At 46.3% G+C, this 19806-nt stretch overlaps 1 protein-coding gene across 3 annotated transcripts in view; it reads right to left on the bottom strand.

The window, feature by feature from the left end:
* The window catches only part of DSP (desmoplakin), a 44887-nt gene extending 27160 nt beyond the window's left edge, over positions 1-17727 (bottom strand). Inside the window, exons 1-4 of one of the 3 annotated variants that reach the window (XM_033863815.1) lie at positions 17642-17727; positions 2759-2858; positions 1258-1406; positions 378-552 (exon numbers count right to left, since the gene is read on the bottom strand). In XM_033863815.1, the coding sequence (XP_033719706.1) occupies positions 378-552; positions 1258-1406; positions 2759-2858; positions 17642-17712 (495 nt within the window). In that variant the 5' untranslated portion in view covers positions 17713-17727. Of the gene's footprint in view, positions 1-377; positions 553-1257; positions 1407-2758; positions 2859-14799; positions 15287-17641 lie in introns of those variants that run through there. The other 2 variants (XM_019944970.3, XM_019944971.3) reach the window with 2 other exon arrangements.
* Between the last annotated feature and the right edge of the window lie 2079 nt (positions 17728-19806).

Raw genomic sequence — 19806 nt, 5'->3', positions numbered from 1 at the left:
TTTTTTCTCTTAAGCACCTCTCAGTAACACCTGAAGAGCTCAGCGATGAAGTTTTTTGGCGCATGAACTCCCATAACAGATCTTCCAGCTGTGAACGGTGAGAACTAGATTTTCACCATCTAGCAATTCAGTGATACGTGTTAAATATTACCTACGTGATAAAGTACGACTATAAAGCAATGAGGCTGGTTCCCTAAGCCACACGGGGAAGAAAAAAATCCCTGAATTTTCACTTATTTCAAAGTAAAAGAATATGAGGAAATGCCGAAAACAGCACTTGGTTGCTGCCAGCTGACGTCCCGACCCCCATCCCGCCAGGTCTGCACACCTGGCCAGGATCTCTGAGAACCAACCTCCTCCCACCGGAAGCTGCTTACCCTCTGCTGCCGCATCCACCCCAGACATTCGCTGGTGAGGCGCTTGGTGACTTCATCCCACCCGGAGCCACTCTGGCAGGTGTACCCTCCACCTCCCTTGGAGCTGGCCCTTCGGCCTCGAGGGACACTGATGGCTTTGTAAAGGGCTCGCATTTGCTCCTGGAGCTGCAGCAGTCTGAAAGGAAAGGAAAACAATCACACCACTGCCGGAAAACAGCCCATGAAACATGTCCTGGCCAAACGGCCCCCTCAGTGTCAGTATAGAGATCACAAATGTTTTACTCATAGATTTTTTTTTTTCTTGATCACATGCAAAGCCTTAAATATTCTGATGCTCCAAGCCTGAAGCACCACAGCAAGTGTAACTGCCTTTGCCCAACCTGGCAGCATCCTGTACCTTCTCACAAGTTCCACCCTGGGAATTTCCTAGGACCATGCGCCCTGGGTAGTGTGATCTCAAAATCAGACTACACACCTCTGCTTTAAATGGCATTTTCAACTCTGTGAGTCTCATTTCTGTATGCATTAAACTGAGCTGGACTTAATTTTAGACTCTTCAAAGTCAATCGCTGTGCCAAAGGTCTTTGCTGCCCCCTAAGTGGAAGCACAGTGAACGTCTCAGAGCAAACTCAACTCTTCAAAAGAAGCACGCCCTCTTGGGCAGGTCTGTTTAGTTCTTCGCATGGCAGCTTTGTGATTCCACGACAGATGAAGGTAGTGGGTTTAGTCAATTTGTATTAGAGACACATTAAGCTCTAATACCAAGCAAGGGAGCCCTTTCTGGGGAATATCTGTGCTTTCTTCAGGGAAGACCTGGGTCAGGGGATTGAGTGCAACTCCACGAGGCCTGCGGGCACCACGCTCGCTCTGTGGGCAATACCTTTTCTGATAAACGTCACAGGGCTGGCCCATCTGCCGCATCTCTCTAATCAAGCTATCGGTAATTTCCATCTGATCGTTGGCCTGGGCAAAACACTCGTCCAGTTCTCTGCTCTGCGCCAGCTGTATCCCATCTCCGTACTTCAGTTCCTACAAGAAAGAAGTCACATGAAGGAAACACATAATACTGGAGAGAAAAGCTTTACGCGTATTACTAGAAGCAAAAGCTTCCGCTATAAACTTAAATATTATAAGTCCCCTGCCCCGTTCCACGGAAGTGCAAAAAGTCTCTAACTGAAAGTTGTCTTATTAGTTTGAAATAGGGAGGTAAATTAGGGAGATTCTTGAAGCAAAATTTGTAGCCTATATTTTAAATTTTCAGACCCCTTTAAAAGCATATTCACAGAGTGCTGACCTTTCTCTTACTTCAGTGTTAAATGCCTATCTTTCTTATTTTCACAGGACACTCATCTAACTGTAATTTCACTGTGATAAGAACACTGTACCAGATGAGGTCTTTTTTTTTTTTTTCTGGTACGCAGGCCTCTCACCTCTGTGGCCTCTCCCGCTGCGGAGCACAGGCTCTGGAAGCGCAGGCCCTGGAAGCGCAGGCCCAGCGGCCATGGCTCACGGGCCCAGCCGCTCTGCGGCATGTGGGATCCTCCCGGATTGGGGCACGAACCCACGTCCCCCGCATCGGCAGGCAGACCCTCCACCTCTGCGCCACCAGGGAAGCCCCCAGATGAGGTCTTTTTTACACACAAACTGAGCTCTTCCTGCAACTTGTGGGAGATAACTTTTTGGTTCTTAAAAAGAAAGCTGTCTAGTTAATTGTATTGAGCCAATCAATTTCCTGGTTTTGATGATGGGTGATACTTAGTGAGATGGCCACCTTTGTGGGGAGCTGGGTGACGGATACTCGGAAAATATCATGGGTCTCGTGCCTTCTAAGCCTGTTTCAATAAGATCCTAAGTTATCTCTGTAACATCAAGAAATACTGTGAGCTTTCACGAATGTTACCATTTCCCCTCAATTTTCAGTTGCTTATTTATCCATATTTTGTAATGTTTCTCATGTAGAAGTGTTCTCACAAGATGGTAAATTTTCCTGAAAAAAGACATTCAATTGATGGTGTACATCACAACCCATGACAATCCAGTGACATAAACACGTCAGGTTGCACCTCTAGGAAAAGAAAGCATTACAAAATCAGAGAAATGACAACAGGTTGTTGCAATTCCAAAAGGGTGTTAATCCGTAGTGTAAATATTTGTTGGGAAAAAAACTATGTGAAAACTGGTTCCCATTGTTAAGCCAACATTGCAAGTAAGTTAGGAAGACAGACATCCCGCTCTCGTCTGTTTTGAGAAAAAGCATCTCTAAACACTAGGAGGGCGGGGAGAGAATGCACAGGTCAGGGCTCTGAGTCTAAGTTAACCAGGAGCAAAACCAGGTACAAAACCAGGTGTGGACAGTACTTTAGGAGAAAAAGAAAGCTTACCGGCTGCACGATCAGCTCGGCCCGCATCAAACAATCCGAGCAGTTCTGCAGAAGCTCCTGGATGGTGTTCTGGTTCTGCCTGGACATCGTTCCGGTTTGACTGATGAGCAAACACAAAGAAAGAAAATATGAAAATTTTTTTTCAATTTTGAACTCATTTTAAACTTTCAAAACAGCTGCAAAAACAAGACAAAAACACTTCAGTAGGCCCTTCACCCAGACTGCCCAATTGTTCACATTGGCCATGTCTCTTTGTTCCCCTCCCCCCTGTATGTGTGTATATCTATGTATAGTATATATACATGTTTCTGAGCCATTTGAGAACAATCACGCTTCTTTATCCCAAAATATTCCGGCATGTATTTCCTAAGAACAAAGCCATTCCATTATATAACCACAGTACAATTACCAAAAGCAAGACATTTAAAAATGATGGAATACTATTTTCTAATCTACAGAACTTTTTCAAATTGTACTAACCTTCACACCAAGTTTTTTTTTTTTTTTTTTTTTCTGGTATAAAATCTAATCCAGAAATATCCTTTTGAGTTGTGAAAACACATTTCCAGCATCTTCTCTGTCACCCCTCTCCCTTCATCCCACATCAATGCCATCACCAGTCCTGGGAAAGGTGGCATCAGACCCAGAGCTGCAGGGTTTCTTTGACCAGTCTGGCTGAGGACAATTGTAGGAGACGAAAGAAAAGCTTATTCTGCAAAAATATTTTCTGCAACCAGAAAAAGCTGATAATGGTAAAGGAAGGATGGGGTAAAGAAAGTGATGGGAAATTTAAATATCTTTAATGCAAAAAGAAGCCACTTTTCCTTTCAGGATGACCCCAGAATATTATCCTGTACAATGATGCTCACCCACATGTGTATGTCAAATGTAGCGCTATTCTGGAAGACAGGTAGCAGAAACCTTAAAACGACCGTGGTATTTAAGAAGAATGTTGTAGATATTCTACATTTTAAAGAAGGAGATTACAGAAATTCAGTTTGCTCCAGATACAAGTAGAAAGAGTAATCTATCATAAAACAAGTCTTAACTTTTTAATTTGCCAGGATACATTATGCTACAGCACAGCCCGCTACGGCTTAGTTTAAGAGAGATTTAAAGCACATTAAATTATTAACGTTCAGGAAAGGTCTTATGAATGTCCTACAAGAAAGCTGAGTTCCTCCAGGGCTTCTGAGCTACCAGCCAGGCCGGCTTGAGCTTTCAGATAAAACAGACGCCTGTTCAATGTACTGCACTTTCTTTTATGTGTGTCTGTGTCGGGAAGGGTGTCTGTGTGCGTTTTAAAGAAAGAATTTCCGGACTTCCCTGGTGGCGCAGTGGTTAAGAATCCGCCTGCCAATGCAGGACACACGGGTCCTGGGGGCCTCCGAGCCCTGGTCCAGGAAGATCCCACATGCGGCGGAGCAACTAAACCCGTGCACCACAACTACCGAGCCTGTGCTCTAGAGCCCGCGAGCCGCAACTACCGAGCCCGTGCTCCGCAACTAGAGAAAGCCCACGCGCAGCAACGAAGACCCAAAGCAGCCAAAAATAAATAAATTAATAAATAAATTTTTTTTTCTAATTTTTATTTTATTTATTTATTTGCGCCAGGTCTTAGTTGCAGCATGCTTGTGGGATCTAGTTGCCTGACCAGGGATCGAACCCAGGTCCCCTGCATTGGGAGCTCAGAGTCTTAAGCCCTGTGCCACCAGGGAAGTCCCAATAAATAAACTTTTTAAATAAATAAATAATGAAGAAAGAATTTCACTGTTTAAAAAAAACGTTTGAAAAGCACAGGCTGTACTAGGCAGAGATAGGGTAAAGTCACAAGAATGTGGGAAACTTCTCCCACTGCCCCTTGATTCCGCCTCATTTCACATCGGACAGGCGCTTTCTCTCTCTGCCGGCCAGGCTTCCCTGCAAGCCAGCCCTGGCTGAAAGTATGAGGGTGAGAAACCAGCTCTCCTGGGAACCAGTGCCAGGTGAGGCCGCAGCTCCTCCAGGCAGGCCCTGGCACTGCCCACCCATCAACACCAGGGCACCGCACACACACACACACCCCCCCCGCATGAATGCTGCCCTTCTCTGCCTGCCACTCAGAATCAGACAGGAAACCTGGCACACTTCTCGGATTGCTGAGATGTTAACAGGACTCCATCCGTTGTCAAAACTTGTGCAAAATTCCACTTGACTTAGAACACTTTCCAAAATGCACCCATTATAATAGGGAGGAAAGAAATTCAAGAGACAAAGGGAAAAAAAGAAAAAAGAGAGACAAAGGGAGAAATACAGAAACATCACTGAGAAGTCTAGGATGGGTAAGTAATTAGGGAGGTCCTGTGTAATTAGATTTGTTTTCTTTAATGAAGGGGCATGAGAGGCCCTTTCTTCTGAAACATTTAGTAATTCTGGTCAGCAGTTGGGTTCAGAGGGTGATTCCCACAGAGAATGCCAGTCCCTTGCATACAAAGGAAAGGGCTCTCTCTTAGCACAGTGGAAAGTCAAGAGTTTCTGAAATGATTTAATAACGTGTGCTACTGTAAAAACTAACACAGTGAGTGCTAAGACAGAGGGAGATGGGGAAACTGGGTGAGGTGTAGGAGAACTCCCTCTATCTCTGCAGCTTTTCTATAATCCTAAAATTATTCCAGGATAAAAATGTACAAAAAATAAAAAAGAAGCAGAGAGGCCAAACTCACTTGTGAATGAAAGTTCCAAAGTGTATACACAAGTCTTTCAAAAATGAATTTATGACACTAAATTCATTTGCCAACAAAATATGAAACTCTTCGGCTCTTTTTACCCAACTACTAGAGTAGTTAGTTACATGACACTTAGAAATGAACTAAGGAAAAAGAGGTGAGGCAATTAAACGCTGGCTTAAAATATTGGTGGACTTGCACTTAAAAAACAAAAAGGTAAAAAAAAACAAAAACAAAAAAACACCAAAACGGTAACTTCATATGCTGTTAATGATACTGGAAAGAATTATTCATGCTTCACCAACAGGCCTATGTTCACCATACATGCCCTTGATAGCCACTAAAACCGTATGTGTTTGCCTCGGCATTTTAGGAATAGATGAACAACCGTCCTCACAACAATCTAATCTTTCTAAAAGTAAAAAGAAAGAAAAGCTAAAGTGTTAGAACAATGTAATGAAGAATCTTTGGTATTGTGATTTGTCTGTAGGAAAGTATGATCTAATTAACCAAATTTCCTTAGGCACAACTTTTCAAGACTGTGTCTGGTCCTTAAAGTAAGATCTACATGTCCCGTTTGTCATCTGTAAGCATCTCACTTCCGTCTGAACATCCTTGGGAAACAGACCATCAAATCGAGCAGGTGGAAGGACAACTCAGGCCCCTGAGGTTTATTGATGAGAAAAGAGAATCCACCTTCACATTTCAGCTTGCTTGTCCCCGCCCAGTGAAGGATCCACACAGAAATGACTGTACTTAAATCAAGAAGGAAGTGTCCGTGGAGAGGATTTCGACTCACTAGACACTCACTCAGATGCTGTGCAGGGCTGGACCCTTCAGCAGGAGAGCCAGGAGAGCATGCTTCAGGGAACACGGGCATGTTGTGTGTCATTCAGAACTTTTTAAGTCAAAAATCATATTTTTTCACATAATTTTAGGTCTTTTGTCGTTTACCTCAGAAATATTCTAGATCTCAGTTTTCTCATTTTTTGGGCTAGGTGCTAGCTAAGATTTCCTTAGCTCCTTTGATCTGTAACTTTATTTTATGAGACCACTAAACTCACTCCTCCTACTGAAAATAATCTAGAAGTCTATGTTCTGTGTAAAGGTAATGAAGTTTCCTCTTCACACAGTGCAATTTGGGAAAATGCAAAATTCCATCATAGCGGAAGAAATCATTTTAAAATAAATACTTATTTAACAAGCATATAAGGACTTTAAAAATCCCTAGCCTCAAAGAAATTTTCAACACTGGTACATATTGGTATTAGGGGTGCAGAGATTTTAAGCCATGTTAGGAATTGAACTAACGAGGTCAGAGTTCAATTTTTAAGTCCCATTTCCGTGTCATGGAAGATGAAAGAAGTCATGCAAAAAAAAAAAGAAAGAAAGAAAAGAAAGTTCATTTGGGTCAAATCAATCAAAAAATATTGACTTCTAAACTAAAATTAATAGCTGGCCTTGAAAATATAACATTTGTCCTTAAAAGTCTTTAACCTTTCTGAAATCTTCTCTTATTTTCAAACTTACAAAGACAAATTATTCATACAACAAAGAACCTGCCTACACTTTTTTTGAAAATTCATTCTAAAACTTGTTTAAACAAGTAAGGGTTCCAACAGTTTACATAAAGATCCCTTCATCAGAGGCTAAAAGGAAAACATGGTCTGGGCCACATGAACGTGTGAACAGTATTAAAGAGCTTCCGATGTTTTATTTTACTACCTCCAAATAACAGTCTTTTCTTAAAAAAATAAGACCCCAAAATTAACTGTGAAGCCACTAGTTTCACACTTTTCCCAAGAATATTATAGACAAAAATACAAGACAAATACTTTGAAGAGAGTCTTGAAGCATTACAAGATATTTATTAATAGTTACTCTCCTTGCTTTATGAAAGTCATTTTACAATCATCTATTCTGTTCATTAGACACTTGGCCGGTGCCACGTAACTCTGGATTTATTTTTGTATATACACTGGGTTGGCCAAACAGTTCGTAAGAGTCTATGGAAAAACCAGAAGGAACTTTTTGGCCAACCCAATACTTTCTCTCCCATTGGGTTCCTTCTTTCCTTCCTTCCTCTTTCCTTTGCCCCTTCTCTCTCTCTCTCCCCCACTCTCTCTCTCTTCTTTTGGTTCATTCCATCAACATAAGGTCCTGGATGTGTGCCGGAAATTATGTCTCACGTGTATTCGGATTCATGGAATAATGACCTTGGAAAAAGTCAATGAAGACTTGATGGAAATGATGATAATTATGTAATGCATTAATACTGATCTTAAAACTTATTTGCATTCATATTGATCTAAAACCGATCTGCTGAGCTCCTTACAATGTTTCAAACATGTTCCATACGTTATTTTGAGTTTCTTTAAAAGATCTTAAGTAAAAAGAAAAACATCCATGGAGTTTGTAAAAAAAAAAAATTTACGTCTTCATTTAAGGACAATACCCTACCTCCAAGACTCACTAAACACATCAGTGGAAATGTCACGTATCAGAAGTTACACACCAAGTGCTTCCGCCTCCACAGAGTTTTCCTGGCACATCTTTGCCCTCCTTCTGAACGAATTATTTACACACCTGTCTGCCCACACCTGGAGAGCAAAGTCTCACACCTTAGTCACTTTCGGCTCCTATGTGCACCTAACAGCACAGAGTTCCTCACCCAGAAGGTCCTTAACGTATGTTTGTTTGGTTTAGGAAAGTAGAAGAAAAACAAAGGCAAATCGAAGACTGATATGAAGATATTACTACTCATTACCCTGATTTCCAAAGCTCAATCAGGTAGCGCATCTACTGCACCCCAATTCCCCACCAATAGTGGGAAAAAAAAGGGGGGGCTTCCCTGGTGGCGCAGTGGTTGAGAGTCCGCCAGCCGATGCAGGGGACACGGTTCGTACCCCGGTCTGGGAAGATCCCACATGCCGCGGAGCGGCTGGGCCCGTGAGCCATGGCCACCAAGCCTGCGCGTCCGGAGCCTGTGCTCCGCAATGGGAGAGGCCACAGCAGTGAGAGGCCCGCGTACCTCCAAAAAAAAAAAAAAGGTTTTCTCTTATCAATTTTAGGAAGAAGGCCTCCTCTGGACCTTCATCTTGTCCTCACCCAGGAGCTTTGGAAGCGGTACTCTAATAAAAGTTCCACTGCCTTTCCATGTTTGCTATTTTCACAGTTTCTGGTGGCTTGGGTGGGGGCCGGGGAGGGCAACCTGATCACAGATCATTAACTTCATAAAGAGTTTGGGGTCCACCCCGTTCTCAGCCACTTCTGGCTGGACAGCCTGTGACTCGGAGCAAGTTAGTAGACTCGCGGGGCCTAGGGTTTCTGCAGGAACCCAGTCACCTCTCGGGGCTGGCCTGATGTTGAGAGAAGCAGCCAGTGAGGTCTGTAAAGCCCGGCAGAAACTAAATCCTCGCTGCGAGATCGTTCGTACAGGGGAAGCTGCTGTTGTGATATGATTCTTAGATTTTGCTTTTATTTTTCATTTTGTGTTTTTCGCCCCAGTGCATGATTGTGCAGTTCACCCAGTTCACAATGTTAAGGATATCCTGCAAGCACACTGGAGGTGGGGTGAGAAGTGAAAAAAAGGAAAGAAGAAGAAATGATGATTGGGTATTAAGTGTGAGACTTTCTCAGGTAATTTTTAATTCCTAAAATTATCTACCAGACCTAAAAAAAAGTTTGAGACAATTCAAAGACAGAGATACATTTTAACTGCGTGAAAGACATCTTTTTGAAGGGATCAGAAAATTCAGAAAAAGATGCTTTCCTTTCCTTTATTAAATGGGGATGAATATTTGACCCTTACAAATTCAAGGCCAAAACAGGGATTTCTGTTTTGAATTCCTTCCCTATGTGAGAACTTACATTCATTCTGATGCCTAAAAAAAATCGTTTACAAGTTATCTGGTTATCCACCAAGAGGCCAACTCCTTTTTAATTTTTTTCAGGTACCTTACGAAGCAAGGGATATTACGTTTGCATGTCACACATTTGAATTCCAGGCAAAAAACTCACACCTACGGCCTGCAGCCTCTCACTCTGGTGTCCTCATTTTCATGAAATGTAGACTTCACATTCCTGAGGTCTCTGAAGGTCCTGGACCCTCCCAGCCCAAGGTGCTGGTGGTAAGGTGCACGTGATGGGGCTGCCCTGGCATTTTATGGCATGCTGAGGCTTGGGGTCCGTGGGGCAGTGGCTTCAACATCAGAACCACCCCTGCCCATTTTCCCAGGAGGGCCAGAGGGAGCCGGAGAAAAAGCAAAGGGCGGGGCGGCAGGGCCCCAGGCACCAAGGCCTCGGGACTGAGGCGCTTCTTCCAGAACCTTTGAAAAGTCTGGAAAGACTGGCTGGCTGAGGGCTGAGTTAACACTCCCGGAGACACACCCAAGCCCTCCTCAGCTCCACCCGAAGATGTCAGCGTGGAGGCATCAGCACTTTTTTGTCTTTCCCAAGACATTTCAGGCGCCCGGACGACAATGGAATTACGCCCATGTTTACAGAAAAGATTAACTACTTGCTGGAAGCTGGTGCCTGACATTCAGCAGGCTTAACGCAGCATCCCACTGTCCTTCATTCCTCAGCAGATGGAAACTCTACAGGAGTGTGAATGCAGGAACACAATGGCTATGAAATATTTCCCAGGAATGCAACAATTTAAAAAGAAGTAAAAACCCCTATTGGATAGAAGAGTTTACAAGAAGAGGTGAATTCTAATAACTGAAGTTAGGTCTTTTCTTGCACCATCGTGGTATACTGGATTCAAATGCAGCTCAATTACTAGCTTAGCTGCTTGACCTAAGCCAAGTCATCTAACTCTTTTAACCTCAGTTTCCCACCTGTGAAATGGGAAGTTTGTCGTGAGGCTTGAGATAACAATATACTTGGCACATGGTGGGTGTTGGCCAGGCAATGGTAACTATTATTAACCACTGATCTGATGTTTGTATAAAATATATAACCTACTCAAACTTAGTCACTATGTAAGTGTTACTACTCCCATATATTAAGCTACCCTGAAGCTTACTTTGCCATCGTTTCCCAGAAAAATATTTAGAATAACCATTCTGAGTCAGCCAACTCTAAGCCTGTTTTCTCCCTCTCCCTTGCCTCTCTGATCCAGTTCTGAGCTGAAGCTGTCACTCCATCACATCTACCTCCTGTCCCACTGCCACCAACCTCGACCAGACTTTCACCTCCCTCCTTCACTGGTATAACTGCTTCCTTAAGGCAACCCCTCCCACACACTGCTGGCCACAGCAACAATCCTATGGCTTCCTGCGTCGGTCTTATCTCTCTGCTCCTTCAAAGGAGACCTTCACTGGCTCGGATGAGACCTGCAAGGGTTCCCCTGTGCCTAACCCTAGCCCACCACCGTGATTCGTGGCCCCAGCCCGTCCTCCCTCCTTCCGTCTCACTGTTTCCCCACTTAAGCGAATGCTCCAAAAGGAGACCACTCTCTAGGCCTTGAAGTTGCGCCTGCTTTTCCACTTCTCACACTTTTCTCATGCTCTTCTCTCCTCCAGGTGCACTCTCTGCCCACTCTCTTTACCAACTGAAATTCTCCAAAGTCCAAGTCAACACCACTTCCTTTATAATAAAATCTTACTAGTGCCGCCACTACAGATGTTATCTTGTCCCCTTACGAAGCCTCTGAGTCATGGGTACCGCTCCTGTGCATTATCCGTTTGTATTATAGTACTCATGTACTTATCTTCCTCTAAAGAGCATCTGCTCCCTTCCAGAAGTCTTTGTATTTTCACCTTTGAATCTCCCCGACATCTAACGCACAGCAGATGCTCAGGAAATACTGGCTGAATGAATGAATGAATACATGGACTTGAGGTACTTTCATCCTGTAAGTACAGGGCTGTCCAGTCTCATACACCAGTACATGGTCTAAACGCACAGGATGCCAGAGGGCAGAGGGAGGAGCCCCTGATTCTCATGCCAGCTCGGCCATGGTGGACTCCGGGATTTGGGGCAAGTCTTAATTTGTCTCTAAAGTGGAAAAGTGAGGTTTCTGTCCTCCTCAGGACCCCCTTCCACTCTAAAATTAAATGTAAATGCGCCTGTTTAACTTCATGCTGAGAAACAGGCTTCTTTTAAAAGGTAGTTTAAAGCAAACTTTAAAATAGGTATCAGATAGTGATCACACATATTCCGCTTTGGAAATCAAGAGTTCTGGAGAAATGTAAGCATTACCATTTTATGCACATATTTCTGAAGCTTAGTGACTGTATTTGGTTTGTAAGCCTCCTACAAATTCCACACTTTGATCGGCGGAAGATCTAACTGGGGGACTCTGTCACTTGGCCACCAAATTTCACTACAGATTTGTAATTTCTTTTAACTACAGGAAGAAGACCAGTGTAATTCTGCCATCATTGAAAACAATATAGCATCTCATACGAGAAAAATCCAAAGTTTAAATTTTTCAAAAATAAACATCTTAAATGATCAAGCATGAAACATGTACCAAACTTTAAAATATCAAGAAAAGCAGCGGAAGAAGGTAAATAAAGTCGTTGCAGATCCCATGCAGGGTAAAACAAAGACACAAAAGACAGGTGGGGGAACGAGGGATAATCAGAGTGAGAAATATCCGGTCCTAAACAGTGACAAGTGTTACTAAATAAAGGACAAAGGCAAGAGGCTGTAAAGTCACTTTCAAAGGAAAAATAAGATTTGGGCTCTGGACACACTCAAATTAGCTTATTTAGGGAAGGGCTAAATGCACACATTGATCATTAAAAAAATCACCAATCTGATTCAGCCAATAAAGTGGGAGTTTTAGAAATAAAGGAGTTTAGATGCAACCAGTCGTTTTCATACTGGTTTTTTAGGGGTTTTTTGGTTTTGTCGCTTTAAAAACAAAACACCTCTATTTAGAAAAACTTTCGGTCAGAAAAGTGCTTTTAAAATCCTTCATCATCATTCACTTAGCAGAGGGCAGTCGAGTCAGAGCTGCCATCCTGCTTCTGCCAAGTGCGTGCCAGGGCCAAACAAATCCTTCCGCACAAGACGCTAAAAACCCTAGGAAAACAGGTGCGGTGCGGACCCCGACCCTCTCCAGTCAGTCGTCCTTATTTTAAAATGCAGACCTCAGCGTTTGCGGGCTACTGTGTATTGTGACAACGCTTCGTTTCTAAGGGCAAGTAGCACAAGCGCAGGCCGGGACAGGCCTGGGGAAACTCCAGTACCTGGATCCAGAAAGAACGCCGGCCACATGCTGACTCAAGCCCCCAGCCTGCCGCCCCGCGGCCCTTGGCAGCTCGACAGCAACGCGCAGAAAAACAACCTCCCTCCGAGTTAGGTCACTTTTCACTAGAGTCTCTTTCCCCTTCCCGGGGAGATGTTAAAACTTGACAGGTTTATCAACAGCCTTTAGGTTGGAAAAACCGAACACAAGAAATGATGCTATACTAGGAGAAAACATCAAGCCTCGCCCAAATTTAACGTTCGGTGAAGCATCCTTATAAACCGGGTATCTTTATGCAGGTCATTAACCCAGATATTAATTACAAATTTACTTCTACAAGAAGTCAAGGGAGTGAAATATTCCATTAACAGCCATGTTTATTGTCAACTTAAAACATAGGGACGCTAAGATAACAGAATCATATTCAAAAAAAAAAAAGGAACAAAAAAACCAAAAAACCACCTGGTTCATAAATGCAGGAAAGAAGCAACCTTGCAAATTCTGACTTGGATTTAAATGTGTGGATTCAAAAGCATGTGCTTTCCAAATACTGCAAGACTGGGAGGGAAAAGTAAAGTTTCAGATTTAAATGGTTGGCCAACTTTTCAAACAAACTTAAAAACCAAAGTGTAAACGAGCAAAAATTTCTCCCCAGTCTCCCTAATGGTTTGGCGTATTTTTTCCTGGAAACCCCCAGGTGCATTTTGTTCATTAAAGAAAGAGCTCCAAGATTGAGACAATTCTTTGCTAGCTCAAAAAGAGAAAATAAATTTTCAAGGTGCTCCGGGAAGATAAAGAAATGAATAAATCGAAGCAGAAAGCAGGTTGCAAGTCGAGTAGTCCGTCCCGGCCCCCAAAACTGCTGGCAAAACAAAAAACCCCTGGAGTGTATTCAGTTTGCTCCTCCCCAGCCTAAGGCCACAAGGCTAGGTCGACAAAGTTCTGGAACTCAGGCCTCTTCCCCCGAAGCCCTACAAGGGAAGGACTTGCAGGGGGCGGGAAAGGGGGGTGAGAGCCGCAAAATTCTCACGGCTCACGTGGGAGAGTCCGGCTCCGGGGACCGGGTAAATGTACGTTCATTATCTTTCTCCACCCGCACCCGATTGACCTCCCTCTCCCCAACCTGGGTTTCCCGGATGATTCGGAGAGGCAGACCCCGCCCTCTTCCCAGGGCGCCCCCAGCATCGCGGGCCGGCCGGGATGGTACGCGGAGCCTCCCCGCCACGGGCCCCTGCCCGCGCTATCCCGCTCAGAGCGCAAGACCCTGCGCCCGCGCTCTGCCACCGAGACACTGAGGCTGTTCCTCGGATGCTTTTTAAAAACCGGGAAACAAAGGGCGCAGGCGCGGGGCCACAGGTGTGCTCGCTGGCGGGGGCTGCCGCGCGGCTGATCCGGGCTGGGGGGACAGGCAGCCGCTCCCGCCGGGAAACTTGGTTTGGGTAGCAGGCGAGGCCGAGGCGGGGCCTTCTCGACCCGCAACCCCGAGCTACCGGGACGCGCAGCCTCTGCACAAAAGCCCCCGGGTGGCCGGGCAGCCCAGGCGCCGCTGCGGACGTGGTCTCGGGGTGACCACGAGCTTGCGATGAGCCACTAGCCAAAGCCGAGAGCCACGTCCACGCTGGCTACCCGACAGGCCGGAGGCCCCGCTCCCCTCGCTGTTTTACTTTTGGTTACAGTTCGAGAGATTGGGTTTAGTGGTCGCAGCCACGCCCGCCTGACCTCCCACCTGCGGCCCGGGACAAAGGCGAGGCCTCGCTGGGGACAGTCCCGGATACAGCCGGGACCCCCGCCGTCCGCCGCGCCCTGCCTGCACTCTCGCTGGCTGGCCTTGGGCCCCGGCACGCAGGAAGCGAGAAGGGGGGCCCGAGTCCCCGCCGGCAGCGAAGGAGACGCTCCTCTGCGGGTTGGCGCACATGCCCACCCGGTCTGCGCGGTGCGCCGGGACACTCGGTCTTGCCCCAGCGCGAACAGGAAATGCGTGCATGACCTCGGACAAAGAGACTGTCCCCTTTCTGGACCTGAGCTTCCTCGTCGGTCAGAGGTCGACGGTCCGTCCCGGTCCCAGGGTGCTAGGGGAGTGTAGAGACCCCGGCCCACGCACACCGCGCGCTCCGGGTCGGCCCGGTACCCACCAGTAGCCGTCCGAGTTCTGGTCGGTGACCGTGCAGCGCCGGGAGTAGTACATCCTGCTGGTGCCCCCACCACCGCTGCTGCCGCCCCCGCCCCCGCCGCCGGTCATCTCGTAGCGCAGGTCGGGGCCGGACTCGGCGCGGGTCATGTGGCCCAGCGTGTTGATCCGCGGGCTGGAGCCTCCGTTGCAGCTCATGTTGGCTGGCACTCGGAGCGCCGCTCAGCGCCGAGGCGGACGCGAGGGCGGGCCGGCTCGGAGAGAGCGAGGGGCTCCCAGGAGAGGCCCAAACCGGGGACTGGGCTGGGGGCGCAGAAGGATCGCGAGGACGCGCCTCTCCACCGCGGCCGTTCTGGACACTGCGAGCGCGGCACGGCGGGCGGGCGTCGGGCGTCTGGCGCCGGGGACAGCGACGGGCCGGGAGTGGAAGCGGGAGCGAGGGCTGCGGCTCTCAGGGCGGCGAGGACGCAGAGGAGCAGGGCCGTGGCGGGGTGGTGGTGTTGGTCGGCTGGGGCTCGAGTCTCCTCCCCGCTGGCACCCGACGCTGCCGAAGCCACACCTGGCCGGTTTCTTCCCAGGGCGGGGTGCGGCCGCCGCGCCTCCCCGCCCCATCGGGTGTCACCGACTCGCACCGGCCGCCCCTCCCCACCTGCGCCACCGGCCCGCGGCTCCGCCCTCCGCGCCGGGGCCTGAGTAACATGCAAGGGGCGGAGGCCCGGCACCCGCGCGCTCCCAGCGCGCGGCCGGCCGAGGGGTGGACATGCGCTGGCCGGGGCGTGCGCTCCGCGCGTCGCCGCCGTAGCCAGGAAAGCAGGGCCCCAGCTTTTGAGGATTTCTACGGCCCCCGGGTGGAAATAGGCTAAAAAATAAGTCATTCGATTGGACAGTTACTTATTAAACTTTTACTTCTGCTTATCCCTGAAAACGGTGCCAGCCAAGCTTTGGCTACAAACAGTTGAGGAGAGAATGCTTAGATGATGAGGTTTTGTTCGGAGACTCTTTTTGAATTTTCTTTTATTCCAGTAATTCAGAAGATTGCCTCAGAAGCATGTTTTCCGACGTGTAAAACGATTTTTACCCAGAACCACCGCTTTCTGGAGAAGTCTTCACCGTAAATAACTAATTTCTTTAGCATGAAGATAAAGAGGAATCCACTACAGTCAGTTCCCATAGGGTACCATGAAACTATAAATCGCAGTGTCTTTTATTTTGCCTGGTGATGGTCAGTCATTTTAAACGAGAAATGGCAAAGACTTCCACCCCAGACCGCTTCCAAATTTTATTTAAAAACCTTGGGGGCTTCCCTGGTGGCGCAGTGGTTGGGAGTCCGGCTGCCGATGCGGGCGACGCGGGTTCGTGCCCCGGTCCGGGAGGATCCCGCGTGTCGCGGAGCGGCTGGGCCCGCGCGTCCGGAGCCTGTGCTCCGCGGCGGGAGGGGCCGCGGCGGTGAGAGGCCCGCGTACCAAAAAAAACAAAAACAACAAAAAAACCTTGGGACCACTCCTCTCTTGCGTGCCCCTGAGCAGCTTCTCCCCCGACCCATCCCTTTTGAAACAGCTTTTCCCACAAGTCAGTGGTGGTGGCCTTCCTGGGACTTCAGTCTACCTGAGAGCAGCAGAGAACCCTGAACAGAGATCATCCACTGGGTACAGTTGAGTAACTCAGAGCCAGAACATTCCAGCCACCTGATCGAGGGCCCCTCCCAATTAGTGGCTGCCTGCGAACAACACCGCAGTCTCTGTGACTCGGGTTTAGATCCAGACCCAGTCACAACATCCATAAAAAGCTGTTTCTATAATTTGGAAAAACTGTTCAATTACTCTTTAATAAACACCATTTAAAGATCTTTATAATAAACATTTGTCATCTCCCTAAACAATGACAGTTAACTCACTTTCTTATAAAGTATATTTCTGAAATGTTTATAAACTGAAAAGAACAAAAATCAAACTATATTTGCATGTTGTAAAGGGAGGGGAGGGAGTTCTCTAAAAGGTCCCAGATTATAGCACCCCAAGTTACACCTCAAATTTTAGGCAGAAATCTTTAACAAAATGTCTTTTTCTCTACAATGGTCCACAGAGTTGACCAGCCTAAATCCAAGGAGTCAAAGATACCATGAGATGAAAGTTTGCCACTGTTAGCACTCAATAATTCCCATCATTTTCTCAGTTTCCTCTTCTGGTAAAGGCTAATGTGATAAAGTGTTCAAATGATTTCACAAACACTGATGTATAGACAAGAGTGGTGTTTCTTCTGAAATTGAATCAATGGCTGGAAGTCAGCATCTGCACAAATGGCCCAGATATTCACGGGTTGGTGGAGGGGAAGCCTTTTGGGGTGTCAGTCCATAATATACAAAATACTTCTATGCACCTCCTTTGTTCAGCAAGTAGTTATAACCTCCTATACAGAAGGACCAATGCTAGACTTTGGAATATACACAGAATGTCCTTGAAAACATAGTAAAACTTCAATTTTAAAAATTCAGGAATTCCTTCAGTCCAATAATGTGTAAATAGAAGGTCATACAATTGCACAGTAGAATCCTCCTTAAACACAGCACACATCTATGAGCCACCTCCCAGTGGTGGCGAAAGCTGTGCTCGGCCAATGGGTCCCTCTGAGAGCTCGCACTGGGTAGTCAGGAGCCCAGGCACTCACAGACCTAAACATCACCCAGACCCGCAGAGCTGTTTACAAAACGGGTAGAGGTGAAGAGCACAGCCCACCGTTGCTTCCTGGCCTACCTTACTGCTTCCTGTTCTTAAGATGTTCCCAAGAAGGCGACCGACTTCCAGCTAGCCAAACATGCCGGGTCTGGGAAGACAACAACTTTCATTTACCTTTCTCTAAGGAAGACGGAAGGATGAAATAAAAGATCGACATGACAGATGGGATCCAGACATACACGCATGCGTTGTCTAAATTGACTGTCTCACACGAGGCCCCCCAGTGAAGGCTGGGGATCAGAAGACCATCCTCTGACATGAGTGCTGCAGTTTACTTGGGAAGAGCTCCATCTCCTCAGGCGCTAGATGGAAATGATACTTGTCCTGCCAACTTTGCAGACCTACAGTGAGGATCAAGTGAGATAAAATATATGAACATTCCTGGAAGCATATAAAGCAATGGCGCCACTCATTAAACCGAAAGCTCTTTGCTGGGTGTGAAATGTTTAGCTCTAGTGCTTCTCTTTACCCCACCTGTGACTCGGCATAACTCCCCCTTGGAGACATTTAACATTCATTCAAGCAGTTATTAAGCATCTACTGTGTCACACAGCAGGCTCACTGCCGGTCACTCTCTGTAGGATATCTGTGGGAAAACAAATAATTGCAATACAATGTTAGGTCTGCTGTTATAAAGGTAGGTCTTCAGAGTTGCGGGGCACAGCAGAGGGGCTGAAAAGTAGCTTTTTTCTTACAACGAGGTTTATACAGTGTAGAGTCCACGGTCTGGCAAAGTCCTCGCTAGCTGCCCTAAGGTCAGCTATTTTTTCCCTACCACTTTTAGATACCTACCCTTGTCCTTTTAGAGACACATCACTGACAAGTCACTTTCTCTCTGGCTGAACTTAAAAATGACCTTGCAGTGAGGAAAGAGGCATCAGTTGTATCCTGAACATAGTTTTTAAATGAAACAGAGCACCTTGATTTCAGTGAGATTAAGAAGAATCATTTACTTGCTCAGAATCCTATGGGAAATCTCTCCTATCTCTTTGTTGGTAAATGATAGTGCTTTACCATAGAAAAGATGTACAGCCCGTGAGCTAAAATACCTGTTCTGCCGGCCAGGGAAGCAGTATTTTTTTTCTTTTACCTTTTTATCTTTGGCTTCACCGTGCAGCTTGCGGGATCTTAGTTCCCCAACTAAGGGATCGAACACAGGCCCCAGCAGTGAAAGCGCCGAGTTCTAACCACTGGACTGCCAGGGAATTTCCAGGGAAGTAGTATTTTAACAAATTAGAACTACAGACACTAGGATTGGAATTGTAAAAATAAATAAATATATATATTTTTTACTTCCTTATTTTTCCGTTTGTATGAATAAATTAGAATCTTCCAGAAATCATAAAATCTGTGTTCTCAATATTATAAAAATACGATTGATCTCTCCTAAAGTTGTTGAAACTATTCAAAGCTTTGAATGAAGAAAGCAGTTTCATAAACCACAGAAATTCCATTTCAGAAATGGGACCGTGTTTGTGAAATATATACATTAGCCCAGAACTCTCTTTATTTTCCTTGGTTCAAGCGTCCTTCAGGGACAGAAGAATTTCTGTCTGTAGTAGTTTTTCGTTTTTGCCAGAGAAGGGTGAGTAACTTTTCAGAAATTGAATAGCTGAAAGAAACATCTCAAATACATTTTCTGTTTCTGTACTGATGAGTTGTCCCATTGTTTTGGCACAGATAATATCCGATAAATCATGCTATCCTTTGTGGGGTTTTTTAAAATTTTTTTAAATCTGGGGTGGTTAGTTGTTTGGGGTTTTTTTTCTTTTTTTAAATAAATTTATTTATTTATTTTTGGCTGTGTTGGGTGTTCGCTGCTGTGCACGGGCTTTCTCTACTTGCGGCGAGTGGGGGCTACTCTTCGTTGCAGTGCACAGTCTTCTCATTGCGGTGGCTTCTCATTGCAGAGCACGCGCGGGCTCTAGGTGCGTGGGCTTCAGTAGTTGCGGCACGTGGGCTCAGTACTTGTGGCTCGCGGGCTCTAGAGCACAGGCTCAGCAGTTGTGGCGCACGGGCTTAGTTGCTCCGCGGCATGTGGGATCTTCCCGGACCAGGGCTCGAACCCGTGTCCCCTGCATTGGCAGGTGGATCCTCAACCACTGCGCCACCAGGGAAGCCCTGTGGTGTTTTGTTTTTTTTTTTTAATAGACTTTAAAAATTTTTTTTAATTTATTTTTGGCTGCGTTGGGTCTTCGTTGCTGCGTGCAGGCTTTCTCTAGTTGCCGCGAGCAGGGACTGCCGTTGGTTGAGGTGTGCTGGCTTCTCATTGTGGTGGC

The sequence above is a fragment of the Tursiops truncatus genome, chromosome 10 (assembly GCF_011762595.2).
Source record: "Tursiops truncatus isolate mTurTru1 chromosome 10, mTurTru1.mat.Y, whole genome shotgun sequence".
NCBI lineage: Eukaryota > Metazoa > Chordata > Mammalia > Artiodactyla > Delphinidae > Tursiops > Tursiops truncatus.
The sequence above is the reverse complement of the archived record's forward strand: the minus strand, read 5'-3'. Positions and strand labels throughout refer to the sequence as shown.